The sequence below is a fragment of the Protopterus annectens genome, chromosome 13.part0, assembly GCF_019279795.1.
Source record: "Protopterus annectens isolate FY-2018-M chromosome 13.part0, PAN1.0, whole genome shotgun sequence".
NCBI lineage: Eukaryota > Metazoa > Chordata > Ceratodontiformes > Protopteridae > Protopterus > Protopterus annectens.
Window position 1 is genome coordinate 185,911,980 of NC_056747.1, and position 23,473 is coordinate 185,935,452.

Genomic DNA, 23,473 nt, shown 5'->3' on the forward strand with positions numbered 1-23,473 from the left:
TGTCCCACGCCACCGAGGGAGCCGCTAGAGCTAGCGGAGCAGGCCTAGTCATGAGATGTCAGGCCTGGCTCCGGCATTGTAACTTTGCGGAGCCTTTTAAAGCGTCCTTTGCGAACGCCCCTTTCGATGGTTCTGCCCTGTTTGGCAAAACTGTTCGAGACACTAGTCCAGAGCGAGAAGGATGGGAAGACGTCTGCTGTCGGAGCCCGCTTCTCTGCTCCCCAGCGGTCCTTTTCGAAGAACTAAAAGGGTCAGAAGATGTGGTTCCGGAAATCGCAACACTCCTAACCTGCTTCGGACAACCAGTCCTTCCATGTCAGAGGACAGGGAGGATGCCACCCCAGGGGCAGAGGGGCTCCGAGGAACTTTGGGTTCAGAGAACCCTTCTTTGACCGGCCCACGCAGCAGCCCTAAAGGGTTGGCCGGCTGCTCCACTCTGGAGGCAGTCGTGGGGGGGGGGTGTGCTTCTCTCAGCACCTAGCAGCATGGGAGTCTATCACGTCAGACCGCTGGGTGCTTCGAATTATATCCAGAGGGTACAAAATTCCAATACTTCATGTCCCCAAATTCAGGAACCTCCCCGATGTACCACCCGATCAGAGGGAGGCTGCAGCCGCAGAAATTCAGCAGCTGCTAGAAAAGAGCCATCCAGCCCGTCCCCCAAGACCATCTCGGATTAGGGTTCTACTCCAGGTTCTTTTTGGTGCCAAAGAAGACGGGGGACTCGAGACCAATTCTAGACCTGTCCCGTTTGAACCTGTCTGTAACCAAGGAAAAATTCCAACTGGTCACTCTTCAATCTATTCTCCCCCTTCTAAGGGAGAATGATTGGATGTGCTCTGTAGACCTCAAGGATGCGTACTACCACATTCTAATGGACAGACGATCCAGAAGGTTTCTCCGCTTCTGGCTGGGAGCCAGTCACTACCAGTTAAGGGTCCTTCCCTTTGGCCTCACCACACCCCCCAGGGTGTTCACCAAGGTGTTAGCGGCCCACCTCAGACTCCAGGGAATGCAGGTCTTCCCATACCTGGACTGGCTCCTGACCTCCCCAACAAGGCATCTACTTTGCTCAGCCAGAGATTTCTTTCTCCGCCTAGCCCCCCAATTAGGCATCACCATCAATGCCGACAAATCTTTTCTGGCCCAGACAAGTCATAGAATTTATAGGAGCCAGAATAGACACCAGAGATCTACGAGCCTTCCTGACGTCGGAACGACTACGGAATTTGCAACTTCATGTGCGGGCCATCCTCCAGTCAGAAGCACCACCGGCGGAATTGGTCCTGAGGGCGCTGGGCTCCATGGCGGCAGCGACAACGCTCCTTCCATGTGCCCGTTTGAACATGAGGGTACTGCAGTGGCCCCTTCTCGTGCAATGGTCCTTTCTGTCTTTTCCTCCATCACCCCATCGTTATCAGCAAGGCTTGCAGGAGGGCCCTATTATGGTGGCTTCATGCTCTGGATCTCCATACGGGCTGACCCTTCTGCACCCCTCCCTTGCCACGGTGACCACGGACGCCTCCTGCCTCGGGTGGGGGGGGGGCATTATTCAGGCGGGACCGTCCAAGGCACGTGGAACGATACAGAGACCTCCCTACATATCAACGTTCTGGAGATGAGAGCGGTGCTGTACGCGTTGCAAGCACTTCAGAATCTCCTCCCCGTAGGAACTATTGCAATTCAGTCTGACAACATGTCTGTTGTCTGGTACATCAACAAACAGGGGGAACCAGGTCTTACCCTCTATGCCACGAAGCCATGAGAGTGTGGGAATGGGTGATTTCCACCAGCCGCTTTCTGATTGCAGCGCACATTCCGGGGCAGGCCAACATCCTAGCAGAAACTCAGCCGCACCCTTCTTACCCCTTAAGAGTGGTCTCTCAACCCACTAGTAGCGAAGCAGATATTCGCAATATGGGGGCAACCCTGCTGCGATCTTTTTGCCTCTCCCTCAAACACCAAATGCGACAATTTCTTCACTCTGATTTCCCCCTCCAGGGGAAACTCCAAGAGACGCTCTGGTGCATGCTTGGCCACTCGGTCTACTTTATGCCCATCTTCCTCTACCCCTGATGCTCCAGCTCTTACAGAAAGCCTCGCGGTTGGGGAGCAGGATGATCCTCATTGCCCCATTCTGGCCTCTGCAAATTTGGTTCCCTTACCTGTGGTCTCACCTGGTGAATCTCCCCTGGATTCTGGATCCCAGTCAGGATCTAATCTCCCATCCATCGGGCTTGCTGACCCCCAAATCTGGACAGTCTGAAGCTGACAGCTTGGTTGCTCCAGTTCCACTCCTAGTTAGGACTCCCGGTATCTCTTCACCAGTCAGAGCCATCCTCGTGGCAGCGCATAAACCTTCCACCATGAAAGTGTACCTCAGTAAATGGAAACGTTTCTCCGTCTGGGCGGAGCATCATAATCTAGATCCCTTTACGGCCTCTCTTCCATCCATACTAGACTTCCTAACCGGACTTTTTCAGGAAGGCGCTAGTTGCTGAACTGTCAAAGTACAATTGGCTGCAATCTCCCATTACCATGTGGGACATGACACAGGGCCCTTTATGTCGGTCAAATTGTGTAAAACCTTTGTCAAGGGCACCTTTCTGCTCAGACCCCCTATAAAAGAAGCCATACCCCCTTGGGATCTTTCACTAGTTCTTCAAGCCCTGACTGCTCCTCCATTTGAACCTGCCGCTTCAGTGGATCTCAAATACTTGTCCTGGAAAACAGCATTCCTTGTAGCCATTACTTCAGCGAAGTTTCGGAACTTCAAGCCCTTTCTGTGAAACCTCTTTACTTGGTTTTTCATCCAGACAGTGTGTACCTCAGGACCAATCCCTCCTTCCTTCCCAAAATAGCATCAGAAACCAATATAAATCAATCCATAAATCTACCGGTCTTCTTTCCTAAATATCAGAATAAAGGCGAGTACAAGCTGCATTCATTAGATCTTCATAGGCAGCTGCGGTTTTATACTAAAGACTGCTGGTCACAGGCAATCAGACCAGCTGTTCATTTCCTTTGCCAAATTTAATTTGGGGAAAGCAGTATCAAAAATCTCCTTGTCACGCTGGATTTCCCAATGTATTCTTTTAGCGTACCAAGCTTCTGGGAGACCCGCACCTGAAGGAGTTTGTGCACATTCCACTCGTTCCATCTCTACTTCTGCTGCCTTCAAATCTAGAGTTCCGTTGGATGATATTTGTTCGGCAGCCACTTGGGCCTCATCTCATACCTTTATTAACCACTACAAACTGGACGTAATTTCTAGAGGGAGAGCATCCTTTGGCTCTGCAGTGCTCCACAATATCCTTCCATGATGGCCACCCAAGATTCAGGTAGCTGGGGACTCTGTCCCACAGGTTACTGACAAATGAAGTCACTACTTCAGATTAAGAAGATATGTACTCACCATAACGTTCCATCTGAGTAGGTGGCTTCATTTGTCTGCAGCCATCCCCCCTCCTTCCCCCTGGCCTTCAAAATGGATCTGAGTTATTTTATTGGAATACCCTTTTTGGGTATCTATAGAGGGGCAAACTTGATCTGAGGTCCTGGGGGGTTGGCAGGGGATTATGGGTGAGGGGAGGAGCTAGGAGCTCTGATCCATTAGCTATGAAGCAAGTTGCCAGCTCTGATCCAATATCGGATCCAAGACCCACAGGTTGGAGACAAATGAAGCCACCTACTCGGATGGAACGTTATGGTGAGTACATAACTTCTTATTTCTATCTTCACTCAATCCTTTACAGTGGGTTCAGTTCTGAACAGACTGCAGTTTAATTTAGCTCACTTTCTACAAACTCTCGAGCCGGGCTCTCTCCATAATGCTCCTCAGATTACCTCTGATTTATTTTGCCACTTCACAGATCAGATGTGTTCATTATCTCTAAGGCTTGGCTTAGCTTTTTGAGTAATTTCGAATTTTTTACTTTCTAAACTTTTCTTGTTTATCCCTTCATAATTCCTTGTATTTCTACCCACTCCTCTCCCTTATCTTAGCTAGTTTCCATCTGTCTTCTACCATTCCACCACTTCTGTCCAGTACCTTTGTTGGTACTCCCTTTTACTCCCTTAAGTACCTTTTAAAGGTATTCTTTCATACCATCCCTGGTATTCTGTTTTCTACTTTGTTTTTTATTTAAAAAAAAAAGATCTGTATACTTGTATGACTGCAATCAATCTGTTATGGCAGAACAGGATAAACTTTCTCCTAAACCCTCTAAGGGCACCTCCAGCTGTGTAAGAAATGAGAGCAAAATGCCCGATTCAGACTGGTATACCCTGTGTGTATTATCTTGGTAAGATACATTTACAGGAGAACTGTGTGATTTGTCACTGGTGTTTCAACCCTTACTTTAACAGAAAGGAAAAACAAGTTAGTCTTGAAAAGACTACTTGAATGATGAGGCCATTTCTGAGTCCAGAGAGAGATGGTACATTGTAATCACCTTCACCTGCCTCAAAGAAAAGGCCTTCCTCTGTTCCAAAGTCCACAGAACCATCAAGGTAAAATTGCTAAGCCTTCCTCTGTACCAACAAGTTCATAGGCACCAAAATGTCTGCATCGACCTATAACTAGTAAATTAGCTTTGGAGCCAATGGCTTCTTCAGTACTGATATATCTGTACCAAAGCAGTTGGGGCTGCCTCCACTCCCAAGAACATCCTATTCTCCATTTGTGGACCCATTTAAAGATGCTCTTTTTGTGGAAGTGAGCCCCTGTAAATCTCCTTCCACTGCATCAGTTCAATCTTCTGTCATTCAGACACAGACTTGTGGATCAACTACTGGTGGCATGGGGATTGTCTTCTGTTCCGAGCTGCACTGGTATTGGAACCGTTCATCTTATGACACCCCCCATACTCTCCTCCAACTGTTGCTGAGCCTTTAGAGCCCCGATCCAGACTCTCCAGCTCAGACTGCCTCTGTTCCAGTAGCATCTTCGGCACCGGAGACCTCCTGGGGTCAAGACTTTGGTAAGGTCTTGAGATGCATGGTACCTTTTTGGTTCCTTCAGAACCATCTGTGTGTCAGTGCCTTGGCCTTTGCAGCGTCGACCCAGGCTTCTATTCTGGAGGCGGTCCCCTATGTGCAGGATCTGACCCAGGTTCCGAAGGAGTCCATTTTGATTCTGGGCTCCCACTCCTCCATGAGGGGGCCAGCTTTCCAGATTCTGGAGAGGGCATTGTCTGTCTTGAGACTCTGCCATCCCTGTTGGGACAAATTTTGGTATCCCCTCGACCTGAGCTACCATCAGTCTCATCCTCAGGACAGAGGGCACAATTCTCTGGTAATTCCTACCCTGGTATTCTTTGGATACTTCCTTGGATCACCCCCCCCCCCCAAAGAAATCCCTGCAAAAAGTGCAAGAGGAAGCACTTGAGTCTCTTCACTGAAAATACTGATTTCAATGAAGGGGAAGGTTCCCCTAGGTCACCCCCTGATTCAGGGCATCCTAGAATTCATGAGGTGGCTGGTCCTCTTCCAACCTTCTCAGAGGAATCTGTATACCTGGAGGCTTTTCATGCTCAACCAGTTACTTGGATCTCCATCCGCTGACTCATTAGATTGCTCAGTGGGTGTGGAAGATGCCTGATGCCAGAGCCAATCCTTAAGACCAGATAGAGTATTGGCCCCCTAAAGAGGAACCACATTAGCCCAAAGGAATTCCTGTTGATGCCATGGTGGTAGTGGCAGCCACCAGAGGGGAACTTGCCAAGGGAAGTCCTACTACCCATTCTCCTAACAAGGAGTCTAGTACTTTGGATAGGTTTGGGAAGCACGCTTTATCCTTCAACCTTTGCTCTAATTATATGATACACTTTACAAGACTACAGAGGGATGTGATGGAGCTTTCGGATACCCTCTGAGGAGCAGTGGCTGAAGGGGTACGAGATTGCTTCTAGGGTTGCAAGCTATAACTTTTTCTAATTTGTCCATGAGGCTTGTTGCCCATGCAGCTGAAGGGGATGATTAGGGCAGCAGATTCAGGCATAGCCATTAGAAGGCATTCCTGGATGTGCTTCCAAGAATATGTGGAGCCATTGAAAGCATTCTTCATCGGCGCTCAGTTTGACAGATCTTCCCTGCTTGGTCCCAAGGCAAGAGATGCCCTAGCCAGATGTGAAAAGGGCTGCAAGACCATTTCCTGCCTTTGGCATTACTTGTCTCCCACTCCTTTGGTTCCTAGGGTTCGGTCTGAGGAGTAGAGAAAATAGCTTAAAATCCAAAAGGCTTTTCCAGGATTCACAAGGCGAAGACCCCTTCTGTGGTAGAGGGGGAAGCAGTGGAGGATGCCACCCTTGAGGCAGAAATAGTCTGCAAAACCAGGGATCCAGGGAGACCTCTGGAGCTTCCTACCAGCACCCTTGAATGGGTGCCCAATTGCCCACCTCTGGAGGCCGTCTGACAACTTTCTCTCCAGCAGTTTGCCTGGGAAATGTTAAAAGACAAATTCTGGGAATTCTATCCAGAGGTTACCAAATTCCTCTCAACATCCAGAATCCCAGAAAAACTCCCAGACATACCACCCAGTCCCTGGGAAGCAGCAGTTCTAGAAATTCAAAAACTGCTAAGCAAAATTCATCCAGACGTCCCACCAGACCAGAAAGGATACAGATTATCTTTCTTTTTATTGCCCAAGAAAACAGGGGACTGGAGACCCATCTTGGATCTCGGCCAACTCAACAGGGCAGTTCAGCAAACCAAATTAAAGATGGTCATGGTTCAGTCGATACTTCCATTCATGGAAAAAGACTAGTGGATGTGTTCTATCAGCCTCCAAGATGCTTATTACCACATAAAAATGGAAAAGAGCTCCAGGAGATTTTGCGCTTCTGGCTGGGAGTCGGTCATGTCCAGTGTGGAGTACTGCCCTTTGTACTTACCACAGCCCCCACGGTGTTTACCAAATGTTTGGCAGTGGTAGTAGTTCATGTAAGATTGCAAGGGTTTCGAGTAACTATGACTGGCTCCTCACCGCTACCACCAGGTGTCAGAACAGGCAAGAGATTACACCATACATCTCTAGGAATAACTAAACTTTGAAAAGTCTGCACTTCAACCCACTCAAACTGGACTTTCATTGGAGCTCAATTAGACCCTGTCTTGGGAATTGTATCTCCCTTCAGAAGGGCTACAAAGTGCAAGATCCCAGGTCGGTCAATTACTACGCAACAAGGTCCCAGCAAAATTAGCCCTTCAAACCTTAAGCTCCATGGCAGCAGCAATCACTCTAGTTCCTTTGGCAAGGTATCACCTGCAGATATTGCAATGGCTACTAGGGTTCCAATGGTCTGTCACACCAATGTCTCAGCTAATTCTTCTACCGATCATTGCAAGCATGTCCTGTTGTGGTGGCTGCACTCCAGACGGGTTCTTGTGGGTCATCCCAAGTCACAGTAACCGTGGATGCTTCCCAGATGGGGTAGGGGGGGATTTTCTTGGAAGGACAGTCCAAGGCATGTGGTCCCAGTTGGAGGCCAACTTGCATATCTGTGTACTAGAGATGAGGGAAAGCTGTCCCCCTCTAGGAACAGTAGATTTAGACATGTCAGCAGTCTGGTACATAAACAAGGGTGAAACAAATTTTACCCATTGTGTCAAGAAGCACTCAGTTTGGCCATGGAGGATTTCAAACTGCTTTCTCACAGCAAAGCACATTCTGGGGAACTCCATGATGGTGGATAAATTGAGCAGAACTATTCTCTTGCCTCACGGGTGGTCTCTCAATCCAACGATGGTAAACATTTTTCACCGCTGGGGCTAACCTTGCGACCTTTTAGCTTCTCTAAACAAGTGCAGAAGTTATTTTCCCCAATCCCCCCCCCCCTCAGGGGAGTCACCAGAGACTCTTCACGATTAGCCTCCCAGTCTGCTTTATGCCTTTTTCTCCCAGTTAGTCTTATTTCACACTTCTTGAAGAAAGCCAAAAGGATGGAAAATTCAATAATTCTCATTGCCTCCTTCTGGTCTTGACAAGTTTGGTTTCCCTTTCTATGGCCTTATTTAATTTGGAAACCATGGCTTCTGGATCCAGTTTCAGCTCTACCCTCACCCAGAGGGCATGGTGCATACGAATCTCCAAAACCTCAAGCTTGACTGCATGGCTTCTCCAATCCCTGTGATTGCCAGGTGTCTGCCTTTCCTCACCTGCCCGACAAATTCACTCCTCAAATTGTCTAAAAGGAGATTATACCAAAGTAAAAGGGAGAAATTTGCTAGCTGGGCTCTGGATAATGAGAGCCTTATTCCATTCCTGTCTACAAAGTATTAATTTTCTGGCTTCACTTTACCAGTCAGGTTCCTCTGCTTCAAAAATTAGTGTACCTAGCTGTGATCCCTAACTTCCATATAGGACTGGAGGGTGCCCCTTTGATGTCACACAAATTGTGTAAAGCATTTCTGAAAGGTCTTCTAATGTCAAGACCTCCGTTTTAAAGAACCTGTTTCCCCTTTTGATTTAACTATGGTTCTTCAGGCTCTGACTAGGAACACCTGAACCATCAGCAACTTGTGACTTAAAATATCTCTTGGAAAACCTTATTTTTGGTGGCTATCACTTCTGCCAGAAGAGTCTCAGAACTACAAGCCCCATCGTGAACCACCATACTTCCTTTTTCATAAGGACAGAGTTGTGCTTCAAACAAATCCGTCCTTCCTGCCCGAGGTTTGTATCTGATTAATATTAATCAGACTTTACAGCTACTAGTCTTTCCCAAATTTTTCAAACAAGGGAGAATACGCTCTCCATTTATTTGACATGCACAAAACTAGATTTTTATCTTCACAGGGCTAAGTATTTAGAAAACCAAAACAACTTTTTTGTGGTGTTTTCTCATCTAGGTAATATCTGATTAATATTAATCGGACTTTACAGCTACTAGTCTTTCCCAAATTTTTCAAAGAAGGGAGAATATGCTCTCCATTTATTTGACATGCACAAAACTAGATTTTTATCTTCACAGGGCTAAGTATTTAGAAAACCAAAACAACTTTTTTGTGGTGTTTTCTCATCTAGGTAACCCAGTTTCCAAGGTTAGCTTGGCTAAGTGGTTTAGAGACTGCATCAAATTTATTTATCATTCCAGCGCCCAAAAACAGTTCAAGCTCTTTCTAAGAGTGGTAGCTACTTCTGCAGTCTTTCATGCCAGAGCTTTAGACATTTGTGCAGCAGCCACTTGGTCTTATACCTTTTATCACCCATTACAAATTGGATCCAGTCTCAAGGGGAAGAGCATCCTTTAGCCTCAGGAGGTCTCCTGGAAGAATATTCCTAAGCACCATAGAGCCGAAGTAGCTGGGGACTCTCCCACTGTAAAGGATCGAGTGAAGATTGACAACATCAGATAAAAGTTGTCTTTCCTTAATGTTCCATCTATGTCTATCTTCACCAGTCCTTGACATCACCACCCTCTGTACCCCATCTCAGGATTCTTAATGGACCGAATTTAGCCCTTGGCTAGCTTTCCTTTAAGGACTCTTATTTGGCCTCCATCTGTCATGTATTCATGACCTTTCACGTCTGACCCTAGCCCTGAGTAGCATCCTGCCTTTGCCCAGAATACCACAATACAAGGACAAAATGATTGACTTCAACAATTGGCTAAGCTTCTGGTGTCATTCAAAGGGGATCCAGTATCTGCCTGGGACGACATGATTGGCAGACCATGATGCTTTGCCAGAGATGGTCTATACCTGTCACCCCTGGGATTCAGGTTAGTGGCTAAGGCTCTTGCCACCCCCTATAGTGCCTTTTTCATGCAAAGTTCAAAGGACAAAACCACCACCGTAACAGGTACAAGCATGCAAAATCTGAAGATAATCCTACTCTATGCTAGAAGTCTAAATCTCAAAATGCACACTCTTGAGGCACTCCTAGAAATAGAGAACATCAATATCTGTGCAGTAACGGAGACCTGGTTCAAGACTCCAGAGCACCCCTGCAATAACAGGCTTCAACTCTTACCACACTTTTCGGCCACCAAACCAGGATGGAAACACTGAAGGTGGAGGAGTATCGATATTCACCAAGGATTTCACACCACCAAGGGTTAGTTGCCCAACACAGAGACTGAAATTCTCCAGGTGCAACTATAACACTAGGTAAGACTGCAATCCAAATTGTAGCTTGCTACAGATCCCCAACCATGTCCCAAGATTCTCACTACACCTTTCTGAACCTATTGGAAAATATTAAGATACAACCAAACACCCTAATACTGGGTGATTTCAGCTACCCTGCCATTAACTGGGAAAACTACTCGTGTACCAACACCTTTGCCCAACAGTTCATGGAATTCATAAATTCCAGTGCCCTAGATCAACTAATCCATAGTCTCACCAGGGGCTCCAGTATACTAGACCTGGTCATTACCAATATGGGAAATTGTTGCTCTACACCTACGGTCACTCCCTCTGTCAGGTCCGATCATAAGCTAATCACCTTTAACATCCACATCCCACCCCCACCCCCAGTAAGGAAACCTCCATAAAAAAACTTCTTCAAAGCCAACTTCATGCTACTCAAGTTACAAACTTCATGACATCCATGCAGACTGGGACAGAGTCCTACACTAAGGCACTGTACAAGCACATCCACTCATGCATGAATCATACCATCCCAAATAGAACCAAGATTCTCTCCTCCAAAAAAGGAAGCCAATCTGGTGGTCCCCTGCCATAAACAAACTTTGCAACAAAAGGAAGAAACTGTTGCAGAAGAAGAAAATCCCAGGATGCAAAATCTCCCTTAGCAGCCTCAGTAAGAAGCGGAGATCCCTCATAAAATCCTCCAAAGCTAGTTACGAAAATAAAATTGCCAAAGATTCCCAAGACAACCACAAGGCATTCTATAACTGTCAAGAATCTAAATGGCAATGCTCAGATCTGCTCTGAGCTACAACAGAATGGCATTAAATATATTTATCTCAAGGATATTGCCAATATCCTGGCAGATCAATTCATTGCCAACTTCACCCCCTAAATGGCCCGTCTCAGTACCAGAAGATTGCCAAATTCCGGTAATTGCCACACAGGTAAACGCACTCCAGAGCTAAGAATACAGCATCCATGGGACCAGATGACATCCTGGGCTGTGTACTACATGAACTACAAAATGAACTGACACCTCACCTAAGTGTTTAATCTTACCCTCGCCTTAGGCTTTGTGCCCACTGAGTGGTGCACAGCTACAGTTTCCAACTCCACAAGGGGATTTCCACCTTGGATCCTGGGAACTACCGCCCCATCAGTCTGAAGAGCCTGATCTGCAAGGCCATGGAATGTGTTATCATGAAACTTATAAACAGACATTGGCAACCTTCAAACACTGGACGTCACCCAGTTTGGGTTCGTGATGGGCCAGTCTTATCTCCTGAACCTGATTGACTTCTTCGAATCTGTCTCCAGAGCCGTAGACAAGGGTAAGGCAGTTCACTCAGCCTATCTGGACCTCGCCAAGGCCTTTGACACCATCCCCCACTCTGGAATCCTAGATAAACTTGCTAAGCTGGGCATTAATCCCTACGTCACTCGATGGTTTGCCAACTGGCTTACTGACAGAGCCCACACTGTAAAAGTAGCTGACTGCAAATCCAGCTCCGGAGAAGTGACAAGTGGAGTACCTCAGGGTTCAGTCCTGGGACCTCTCGTTTGGCATCTACTTCTCTGAAGTACAGACCAACACTAAGGGACTCTGGCTAAGTTCGCAGATGACTGCAAACAGAGCCATTATTGAATCCCCAAATGATGTGGATACTCTACAAAAGGGCCTTACAGAAACACATGCTTGGTGCCAGAGCCATGGGCTCAAGCTCAATGCCAAGAATGTATAGAGGTTATGTGATCCTCTCTCGCCTACATTCTGTACTGATGGGTTCGGAGCCGATCCTCTGCTCCGACTCGGCACGCTTTGCTATAGAGCGAAGCCTCTTATTGGCTGAGCTATTCACTATCCCAGGATGCACCACCACCACTTCCCCAGATCTCGTTTGCCGCTTACAAGCTAGGACGTGGTCTCGAACTTGGCTGAGCTAAGTGCTGTTTTTTTCTGAGTTTTCTGTCAAATTTCCTAAATCTTTATCCAAAAGCTGTTTTAACAGCTATTGTTGTGTATACGTGTGTTTTTGAGAGAAATTTGTGGTAAAATTTTGTTGGACAGGGAAAGGTTTCCGTTTAAGTTAGAGGGGCCTTCCCCTCGTTCTTATTGAGTCTCTTGTTTCAGAGGTCAAGTACCTGTTTAAGTTAGAGGGTTCTTAGCCCTCTCTTTTTTGGTGTTTGTCTTTTAAGTTTGTTGGGCTTGCGCGCTTGTTTAAAAAAAAAAAAAAAGTTCTTTATTGTGTGACTATTATATACAGTGTTTTTTTCCTCTGACTAATTGGCAAAGTATTTTCAATTATGTCTAAGGAGCATAGACCCTCTGGGTTTAAAAAGTGCACGAGATGTAACTATAAAATGTCCATCACAGATGATCACTCCTTATGCGTTTACTGCTTAGGCGCCAAACATCTACAGGAGTCCTGCAGCGTGTCACGCTTTCTCCTCTAGGGTCCTCCAAGTGAGGAAGAATAAATTAATATTAAAAGGGCTTATCAAACCCTCCTTCGAAGAGGCCTTATCTTCCTCTCCCTCTCCAGCTAAGAAAAATAGTCTGCTCCGACCAGCCCGTCGGAACAGACCTCTAAGAAATCTAGGCAGGCTTCTCCATCGGCTCCACTGACTTCGGAGCCGAGGGCGGAACGGTCTGCCTCGACGCCTCCAGCTTCGACTCCTCTGGTTTCGGAGACTATGGGGCTTCGAGAGGCGGGTCACCATCGGCTCCACTGATTTTGGAGCAGATGAGGGTTGCCGGCTCAGACACTTCCCCTTTGGCGCCGAAGCCCTCATCGGCACCGAGGGAAATTGTTATGGAATCTCTCTGCACCGATATTGGTAGAGTCCATTCGGAGCCGGTCCCCCAGTCCTTCAGAGCCGATCGGTCTCCTCCCGATCTTCCAAGATGTCTGATTCGGACATCGGGGTGCTCCTAAGACTGTTTCAGTCTCCTGTATTCCAGAAATTTAGTTTCGGCTCCAGCCCATTCGGCTTCAGAGCCAATGCCCCCCCTGTAGTTCTGGTTCCTCCTCCAACAGCCTCTGCACCGTTGGAGCCGGTGCTGGTGGAACCGATGGAGGTTTTCGGGTCGGCTCCGCCCCTTACTCCAACCCCGGCTCTAGTCGGAGTTTGGTACACGGACCTCCTCTGTCGGCCCCTGGGGGACGCTTCGGGACCGATGTTTTTGGTTCCGAGCCTTCCTCTCGGTGCGTCGGCTGCAGGGGTACAGTCTACTGTTGTGCCCATGGGGGTTGGACCTTCCCAGGACTCTGGCGGTCCGGCCTTCAGGGCCATGAGGAGTGCCTTGGCCAAATCCTCTTTGGCTACCTCCACGGTCTCACCGGCACCTTCCCTACACACGGAGACTGGGTCTTTGGTAGTCCCCCTGTCGCTAGACAGCAGAGCCCCGGGGCCTGAGGTCACCCCCAGTGGGGTTCCCCCCCTCCTGGAGGTCCCTCCGAAGCTTCTTCGGAGGAACTCCCAAGGAAAAGACTGCAAGAGGAGGCACGTCTACTCCCCCGATGAGTCTCTCACGTCGGACACTGATCCTGATGATGCAGAGGGGTCCCCTAAGTCGTCCTCAGATGTCGTCTTTGTAGACATCTTGGAAGCCCTCAAACAACGAGGCGGCTGGCATTCCAAACCCCCTTCCGCTGACGAGTCTGTGTTCCTCAAGGCCTTCGGGGTTCAGCCCTCCGCCTCCTGGGTGTCTCCGCCCTTCGAGCTCCTAGATTTGATCTGTCGAAGGGTGTGGGAGCATCCAGACTCTGTGGAACCGATGCCTGCTCGCCCAAATAAATTCTTATCAGCACCCCCCAGAGAAGGAGTTTCTGACCAAAGGTGTGGCTGTAGATGCCCTGGTGGTGGCATCTGCTACCCAACAAGATGTAGCAGAGGCTTCAACGTCCGTCCATCCTCCTAATAAGGAGTCTAGGAGCATGGATCGGTACAGGAAGCGCACCCTCAGTTCAACGGCCTTTACCTTAAGGTCCCTGAACTATTTAACGCACTTCACTAGATTTCAAAGGGATCTGATCAAGGAGCTTTCAGATACCCTCTTGGGTAACCTACCTGAGCAGCTGGCCCAGACGGTTGGCTGTCAGTTGGCTACGCTGTCGTCGATTTCAAACTCGTCCATGAGGCTCATTTCATATGCAGCCGAGGGGGTGAGTAGAACGGCGGGTACGGGTGTTGCTCTACGGAGGCAAGCCTGGCTCCGCCTGTGTCATTTTGCGGTAGCCTTTAAGTCTTCCTTTGCCAACGCTCCCTTTGATGGGTCCTCTGTTTGGACCCAAGGTAAAGGGCACATTGACCCGCTGTGAGCAAGAAGGTAAGACTTTGACTGCCGTAGGGGCACGATTTTCCACTCCCTTTCGGCCTTACCCCAAGGCTAAAAGAGGAGGGAAAATGTGGTTCCGTAAATCCCAGAAGTCTTATCCCTCGCAGCAGGACGATCCCCCTTCTAGAGGCAGAGGAGGGGGAAATTTTTCTGGAAGACGCCATCCCAGAGGTGGCAGAGGCCCCCGCGACACTGGAGACCGCGAGTCCTTTCGTGGCTCTTCAGCCTTCCACAATCCCTGAAGGAATGCCTGACACTGCAGCTCCAGAGCCAGTCGGGGGACGTTTTTTGAGGCACCTAAAAGCCTGGGAAGGTATCACACAGGACCGATGGGTGCTTCGAATCATAGCCGGAGGTTATGCTATCCCCTTTTCGCACCCTCCACCGCTGTCCAAGAAAATCCCGGACCCACCACCCAGTCAACGGGAAATTGCAGCCTTAGAAATCTCAAAGCTGCTTCAAAAAGGAGTCATCCAACCGGTCCCCGCAGACCAGATCGGATTAGGGACTTACTCAAGATTCTTTTTGGTGCCAAAAAAGACCGGGGACTTGAGGCCCATTTTGGATCTCAGCATCCTAAATCGATTTTGTCAAGTCCAAGTTCCGAATGGTCACCTTACAATCCATTCTCCCACTGCTGGAGAAAGGTGTTTGGATGTGCTCCATAGATCTCAAGGACGCCTATTATCACATCCTGATCAGGCGTCCAGGAGACATTTGCGCTTCAGCCTGGGAGACGGTCATTTTCAGTTCTGCGCACTGCCCTTTGGTCTCACCACAGCCCCCAGGGTGTTCACCAAATGTTTGGTGGTCGTGACTGCTCACCTGAGGAGTCTGGGATTCCAGGTGTTTCCGTATCTGGACTACTGGCTCCTAACTGCCACCTCCAGGCATCTACTATTGCAGAACCTACAAGCCACCATATCACTAGGCACTTCCCTTGGAATCACCTTCAATTGGCCAAAGTCTGTGCTGCTGCCATCTCAGTGCATAAGGTTCATCGGAGTAGAGATAGACTCAAACCAAATGCGGGTCTATCTTCCTACAGAAAGGATACAGACTATACAGGCTCAAGTCCGAGCCTTGCTTCTCAGATCCAAAGCTCCAGCCAGGATGGTCCTGCAGCTATTGGGCTCTGTCGGCCACTGTTCTCCTAGTCCCTTTAGCAAGATTGCATATGAGAATTCTCCAGTGGCTCCTATCGACACAGTGGTCCTTTCAGGATCTTCCCCTCAGTCACCTCATACAGATCACGGAAACCTGCAAACTGGACCTTCGCTGGTGGCTGGTGCCCTCCAATCTAGATCAGGGACGACCCTTTGTTCCACCTCCTCCTATGGCCACATTGACTACGGACGCCTCCCAGACGGGGTGGGGGAGGCATTACCTGGGCAGGTTAGTCCAAGGCAATTGGCATCCCGACAAGAGTCTCCTTCATATCAACATTCTAGAAATGAGGGCGGTGTTTCTGTCTCTACAAGCCCTCCACGATTACCTCCCTCAGGGCGTAATTGCCATTCACTCTGACAACATGTCAGTAGTCTGGTATCTGAACAAACAGGGAGGGACCAGATCCTACCCCCTTTGCAGAGAGGCCATGAGAGTTTGGGAATGGGCAGTGGCGACCAAACGTTTTCTGGTAGCGACTCCTGGGAAATCCAACGTGATAGCCGACGGACTAAGCAGAACTGTTCTCTCTCCTCACAAGTGGTCTCTGAACGATGCAGTGCCAACTCAGATCTTCAGCAGATGGGGAACTCCTTGTTGCGACCTTTTCGCAACCCCGCTGAACGTGAAGTGCAGAAAATTCCTCTCACTCCAGCCCCGGGGGAAGAGTCCTATGGATGCATTAGCCCATCCTTGGCCCACCGGCTTGCTATACGCCTTCCCTCCAGGTCCCCTCCTTTCCAGAGTGATCCAAAAGGCATCTCACTTGGGGAGCAAAACGATTCTAGTTGCCCCTTACTGGCCTAGTCAGGTATGGTTCCCCTATCTTCAGAAATATGCACTGGACGGTCCATGGTTCCTGGATCAGATCCCAGACCTATTAATTCATCAGTCGGGACAACTCCATCAGTCCCTTCACACTTTGAAGTTAACAGCTTGGCTCCTCTTCCGACTATAGTCGGGAATCATACTTTAGACCGGAAGTCATACATATCTTATCCTCGGCCCATAAGTCTACCACTAAGGAATTGTATACTAGCAAATAGAAGAGATTTGCTATTTGGGCTCAACTCCGGGGTCTGGATCCCATCACTGTTCCGGTATCAGAAGTCCTGAAATTTCTAACTTCCCTATTCAATCAAGGTTCTTCAGTCTCTACCATCAAGGTCCAATTGGCAGCTATTTCCAATTTTCACGAATCTACAAACCCACCTTTAATGAGCAACAGATTGTGTAAAACCTTCATGAAAGGTGCTGCGCTTTTACGACCTCAGATTTCTCATCCTGCTCCTCTGTGGGATCTCTGTGGTATTACGTGCCTTAACCTCCTCCCCCTTCGAACCGGCAGCAACATGTGATTTGAAACTTCTTTCTTGGAAAACTGCCTTTCTAGTCGCGATTACTTCTGCCAGAAGGGTTTCAGAGCTTCAAGCTCTATCTGTCAAACCACCGTACCTGGTTTTTCATAAAGAGAGTATCCCTCAGGCCTAACCCATCTTTTGTCCCTAAAGTTTGTTCCAGTTTTTGCCTACAGCAGTCATTAGAACTTCCAGTTTTCTTCCCAAAGTACTCAAACAAAGCGGAGTACATCTTCCACACATTGGATGTTCACAGGCAATTGCGTTTTTATTTAGACAGGACCCAACAAACACGGAAAACGGATCAATTGTTTGTGTCCTTTTCGGATAATAAATTGGGCAAAGCAGTCACAAAGGTCACGATTGCCAAATGGATCAGGGACTGTATTAGGCTTGCGCCTCTTCTAATAGAGCTTACAACCTCTGTCAAAGCTCACTCTACAAGAGCTATGGCTACTTCAATAGCATTCCCTTCTAAGCCTGCCATTAGTGACATTTGTGCTGCGGCTACGTGGTCTACACCTTCATTTCCCACTACAAATTGGATGTGGCATCTCTGGGGCGAGCTTCATTTGGTTCCACAGTGCTCAGGAGTGTTTTCCAGTGAGTCACCCAGGAATTAGGTGCTAGGGACGCTGTCCCATCAGTACAGAATGTAGGCGAGATAGGATCACCATCTTTTAGTTATGTACTTACCATAACTTTAGATGTTTGGGATCCATCTCGCCTACATTCCTAATAACCCACCCTCCTTCCCCCTGCCTTGGAGATCAGAAGAGATCGGATGGTCCGAGTTCTATTGTTTCATCTTGAAACATCTGGCAATGTTATATAAACAGTTATGTATGTGTGCATGAGTGCGGACAAACAAGATCTGGGGAAGTGGTGGTGGTGCATCCTGGGATAGTGAATAGCTCAGCCAATAAGAGGCTTTGCTCTATAGCAAAGCGTGCAGAGTCGGAGCCGAGGATCGGCTCCTAACCCATCAGTACAGAATGTAGGCAAGATGGATCCCAAACATCTAAAGTTATGGTAAGTACATAACTAAAAGTTATCCCCTTTGGGGGAAAAAAACATGTACCCATGAATTACTACATTGGTGGCAGTACACTAAACACTGAAAGCAGGATACTTAGGGACACAGGTGGACAGTGGTCTTGCCATCTAACCACTTCACCACAACGGTCAGGAAATCCTATGTGGCACACCATCACCAAGGGCTTTTCATCCAGAAAAAAGGTGATTGTCCCACTGTACTCCTCCATCATTAGACCCGTTATAGAATACAACACACCATTTGGTATGTACCTCTCAAGACATCTGCAACAACTGGAAAGGCTGCAGAAATAACTCACTAAAAGAATCACAGCCCTAAAGCAGATGCTCTATGCTGACCACCTTAAACTCCAGCTGTACACTTAAAAAAAATTCCCAATCCCTCAGCCACACGCTCCAGGGATCTAAACCTTTTTCATCACAATAAACAATACATGCTGGAGGGATAGGTTTCTGACCCAGAGACTCCCCAGACTCTGGAATAGACTTGCCCATACATGTCAAGCAGAGCGTCTCTTTGGCCCTCTTCAAAAGGAACCTTGGTTGGATGGGAGAAAAAATTCACCCCGGGGATCATGTCAGTCGCCCTGCTAGACAGGGGTCCAGGGAAGTAAATACTGTGGGAAGAAATAGCCAGGCTATTGTTATGGCTAGGCTTGTATAGGCCCTAGGGCCGATGGCCTAGTACCAACCTGTGAACCTATGCCACTCCTTGAACTCAATCTGAGCACCATTATGGGTAGAGCCTGGCTGGAGTTTGTAGAGCACGAGCTGAAGTAAACTGCCATTTTGGTTCCAAGGTTCGGAACTGAACCCACTGTCAAGGATTGGTGAAGATCGGCTACACAGATGAAACATTATGGTAAGACAACTTTTTTTTACTCTGTGCCCCCCCTTCAGAATTGACAGCCAGTATGGGAATGAGCCAAAGTGATCCATTTTCTTGAGCAAGACAAGTATAGCCTAAAGGCTACTTACTGCAACAGTAAGGAATTTGAACATCTATTATGTGTAACTTCTGTAAAATCTCAACTTTTTTCTTTATGGATTCATATTGTAACTTAAGGCTAACTTTTGAAAAAAATAGGGATGATATTAAAATGGATCAGGATTCTTTGCATATTGGTGGGGGATTAAATGTCATGCATTGGAATTCTAAATTATTGAGATTTGTGCTTTCTTCAGAAGAAATGCAAGTCAAGTAACTTGAGAGTGGATAACACCCAAGACTTGCATGTAGCGTAAGGAGGTGAGCATTTTCAACCATGTATAGGCTTGGAAAGAGGTTGGCTTGGGTCAGTTAACATGTTTGGGGAGAAGCAGTTGAGTGCAGTGTCAGATGACTAGCGTAAACATGGGAATTTGTGGAGAATTAGTAGCATTGTGAATGGAAAAGTTTAAGTAAATGTTTCCCAAGTTTGTGTATAAAATTTGTATACACAGCTTTAGGCATCTTATCTGACCCTTTGAGGTCTATTGGGCATGTATGCTCATAGAACACATTTAGAAATTTTTTTCCTGTTTGGGACTTAACAGGAAAGAATGTTGACCGTTCAGAGCCCCACTGAGTAGAAGATGGGACCTGTGAAGGCAAATTAAAAAAAAAAAAAAAAAAAAAAACCAGGATGTGATTTGGGTGCGGAATGTCTTGGGGCAGTTGAATTAGCTGTTCAGGAGGTGGTAGAGGAAAGGAGTGGTAAATCTGGGGTGGAAGATGAGCTCTGTGTGTAGTTTTTTGTTACCCTGGTGAATGTTTACATCAAACGTGGGGGTTAAGACTAGGTGCATCCCTGGAATTAAACTTTTACTGCTTTATCCTGTTGAAGTTTCAGGTGTATTAAATGGTACTGCCTATTTAGTACCATAGTCATTTGAGTATTGAGTTGGCAGTCTTCTCTCCATTGTTTTATTTCATGTAAATCCCTCACGTTCATTTTTTAGATTTTTACCTCGTTCTGGTAAAGGTTTTGCAGTAGGTGTTCCTCAGTTTAATTGCAGTACATGCAAAACTAGAAGGAATTGTTCATAGCTGTCTCGGATAGGAAATAGCTGTGATAAGTAGACTAATGTAATGCTATTTCATGAAATTCTATTTAGGGTATAATATCGAATGTTTGTTTTTCCTCAGTTAACATGGACTGCGCACACAGCTGGAAAAACAGTAGGACTGAAGGATGCTCTAGAATTTCAAGAAACTGTAGTGAGTTACTTGCCTCTTAGTCACATTGCTGCCCAAATGATCGACATCTGGCTACCCATGAAATTTGGAGGCGCTACATATTTTGCACAGCCTGATGCATTAAAGGTAACAAATGATTGCAGTAGTATATTTTTATCAAGGAGTATTGAGACTTGTTTCATAATACATTAGTCTGTAAGTGTAAGATTTGTCTGGTATGTGCTTGTACATGTAGTAATGTATACTACACTGTAAACTGTAGAAGTAACTTCTTTGAATTCATGCAGAAATTAAACAGACATCTGAAATGTGGTGGGTAAAAACTAAGAAAATGGCCGCCTGCTAGGAAGTGAAAAATATGGGAAGACTTGAGTCGTACCATATGCCTACACTGATCAAAGTTTTGTTTCTGGATGTGACACTGGGAGGTTGCCTTCATTAATGCAGCAAGTTTGTGTACAAAGAGTAAGGCCTATACTGTTTGCAATGCAGGTTGTTCCATTTCCTCATTTTTCTGTTTTGTAGCAAATTTAAATTCTCTTGTCTGGCCACTGTACCACGACTGTGCTGGAGTATTTCTACACTGGGACTTTGACTTATGGATCCCATCATGTTATGCACTGAGCCAATGGTCATCCTTGTCCAGTTCAGAAAGTGTACATTGTTCCCATAGCCCTCCATCTGTGAACTTAGTTCAGTGGCTAGTGTTTACCCTAATGCAGGCACAGGCTTCTACATGTGCTTTTAGAACTGAAGTTCAGTCTGGAGCTTGACGGGGCAGTACTTCTGCAGTGTGACCAAATACTATGCTTGATGTCACAGGTATGGAGGGATGGGTGTGCACACTTGGAGACATGCACATGAGTTTCTCTAAGACCAGGGAAACTGCAGCTTGGTGCCTGCTGTGGGTGGATGGAGCAGTCCTGACATTCACCTCTTGCAGAAGTGAAGGTGGAGCACTGCTGCCTGTTGCACCCCCTACCCATGGTCCATCTTTGGGCAGGTACAAGGGTGGTAGGGGAGAAATTAAAAAATCAACCACCCCTGATAGCTGCTTACATGACTGCTGCTTTCAGCTGACCCTTTCCCTGGTGATGGGGGAACAAATTGGTCAGTTGGCCAAGAGGGAGCTGATTGGTACACAGGGGCAAAGAAGCAGAAAAGGAAGCGACTTGGCAGCCTAGGAGGGATGTGGTTACAGAGTTGTATGGTGGAGATGTAGTCTTGATTCAGATCTCCCGGGCTGCTCTCTCTGTAAAAGTGACCCCCTGCCTGGCTTTTAATATTCTTCCCAAATGATGTGTAGTGTTGAGGATGCTGCATTCATAGAGTGGTTGTGATCGTGACATCTGTAGCAGTTTGTAATGTGTAACCTACAGTGGTGTATTAAAGTTAACCAGAGTACATTCTGTCAGATTTCTTAACTCGTTTGAATTCTGTACATTCCAGTACAGAACATTATTGCACTTGTTTGCTGTTAAATTTCTGAAATTGTTCTGATTTAGGGTTCTTTGGTAGTCACTTTGAAGGAAGTGCGACCAACAGCATTCATGGGTGTACCTAGAGTATGGGAGAAGATGCAGGAAAAAATGAAATCTGTCGGTGCAAAGTCCTCAACTGTCCGAAGAAAAGTAGCAGCATGGGCAAAGGATGTGGGCCTGCATACTAACCTTAAACGAATGAATGGGTAGGTTTTAGTACACTTGAACGTGTAACATGTTTCTGCTTTGAATTTTTTTCTAGTGAGCATTGCTGGCTGATCATCTTTATTAGTTGTCTCACTTTCATGCTGACACCTCCTCTCCAACATCTCTTGTTTTTCCCATATCTATTTAAAGAGCATACCTTGCTGTGATTTACAGCATTTATTCTGAACTTTGTTTTATGCCCTCCTGTTTCTCTCTAGTTTTCCTCAGTTGTATCTGCTTTAAATATTTTTGATTTAAGAAATGTGTAATTAGTTTTGTGCATTTTATTTAATTTTGATTACTGCAAGCCCTTGGAAACTGTTTTGCAGTTTTTCAAGCAATTATTTTCTAAATGGAAAGACTTGCCTCATGATAAAATGTAGTCTGGCAAACTGCTCATTAGAAAATGCTGCTGCCACTTCAAATGTTTGACTGCTTCCAGTGCTTGCATCAGCTGCTGAATGCCACCATTGCAGACGGAGTAGTGTTCACTTTCTTATGGTGAAGATGTGAAAAAAAACTTTGGATTGTGATTCCAAAAGTCAGGCCTCCTTTGGCACTTAATTATTTCAGTACTCAGCCTTCTATTTAAAATGTACTACCTTGGAGTTTTTATGGTCTGATATTCCCAGTTGTAACCACACACTGGTATATCCCTGATGTTTGCAGTAACACATGCATTATTAATGTACTTTATAGGGGGATCCTCTTACTTGGTTACAGATATCTTTCTACCATATGTGTGTGCTTTGATGTGCCCGTATCTAGTGGCTGCCGTTGACGTTCCGTAAGCTGGGCATGGTATACTTGGGTAACCTTGTAACAGTAGCGTCTGATCTTCACCGTTTACTTGCTTTGTAGGACATTCACTGGTTGGGGGATGGGGGTGAGCTAGTGAGTTTAGAATTTGGGCCTGTTTTGCTAGTGCAGCCCTTTACATCCTTGCATACACTGGCATAGGGGCACGTACAATCCCCAACCCCCATCACTATACCAAATAACTTCAGGAGAAAATAAAATTGGGACTGAATGACAGATCTTTGTAGGTCCACTGAGGGTCACCACCTAGATAACTGATATAAGCAAATGTTTGAGATTTTTTGCGTCTAATGTGTGAAAGATTTCTGATGCTCAGTAAGGTTGTACCCTACTCCATATAACTTTGACTTGGATTTTTTTTTTACAGTTTAGCTGAAAGTAACTAGACAGATTACCAATTTCTCCTTTAAATATATTGGAATAATGGGAAATGATTTGAGAATGGTTTGTATGAACTGACAATTATCTTTCATTTTAGACAAGCCACTTTGCCTTTAAATTACCATGTAGCAAAGAAACTGGTATTTAAGAAAGTCCGCAAAGCATTGGGATTGGATCGGTGTACAAAATGCTACACTGGTGCAGCACCTATAACTAAGGAAACCCTGGAGTTCTTCTTGAGCCTTGATATTCCTGTGTACGAGTTGTATGGAATGAGTGAGTGCACTGGACCCCACACCGTCTCTGTACCAAGTGCCTTCCGACTCACAAGGTATGTACATTACTTTCTAACACACCCAGATCACTGTTTGAATATATTGAGCTGAAA

General features: G+C 46.6%; 1 protein-coding gene across 1 annotated transcript in view; it reads left to right on the forward strand.

The window, feature by feature from the left end:
* LOC122817693 (long-chain-fatty-acid--CoA ligase ACSBG2-like) overlaps positions 1-23,473 on the forward strand; it is a 394,569-nt gene that overhangs the window by 287,268 nt on the left and 83,828 nt on the right. Inside the window, exons 9-11 of the mRNA XM_044090763.1 lie at positions 20,147-20,323; positions 21,703-21,884; positions 23,183-23,416. Of these exons, the coding sequence (XP_043946698.1) occupies positions 20,147-20,323; positions 21,703-21,884; positions 23,183-23,416 (593 nt within the window). The remainder of the gene's footprint in view (positions 1-20,146; positions 20,324-21,702; positions 21,885-23,182; positions 23,417-23,473) is intronic.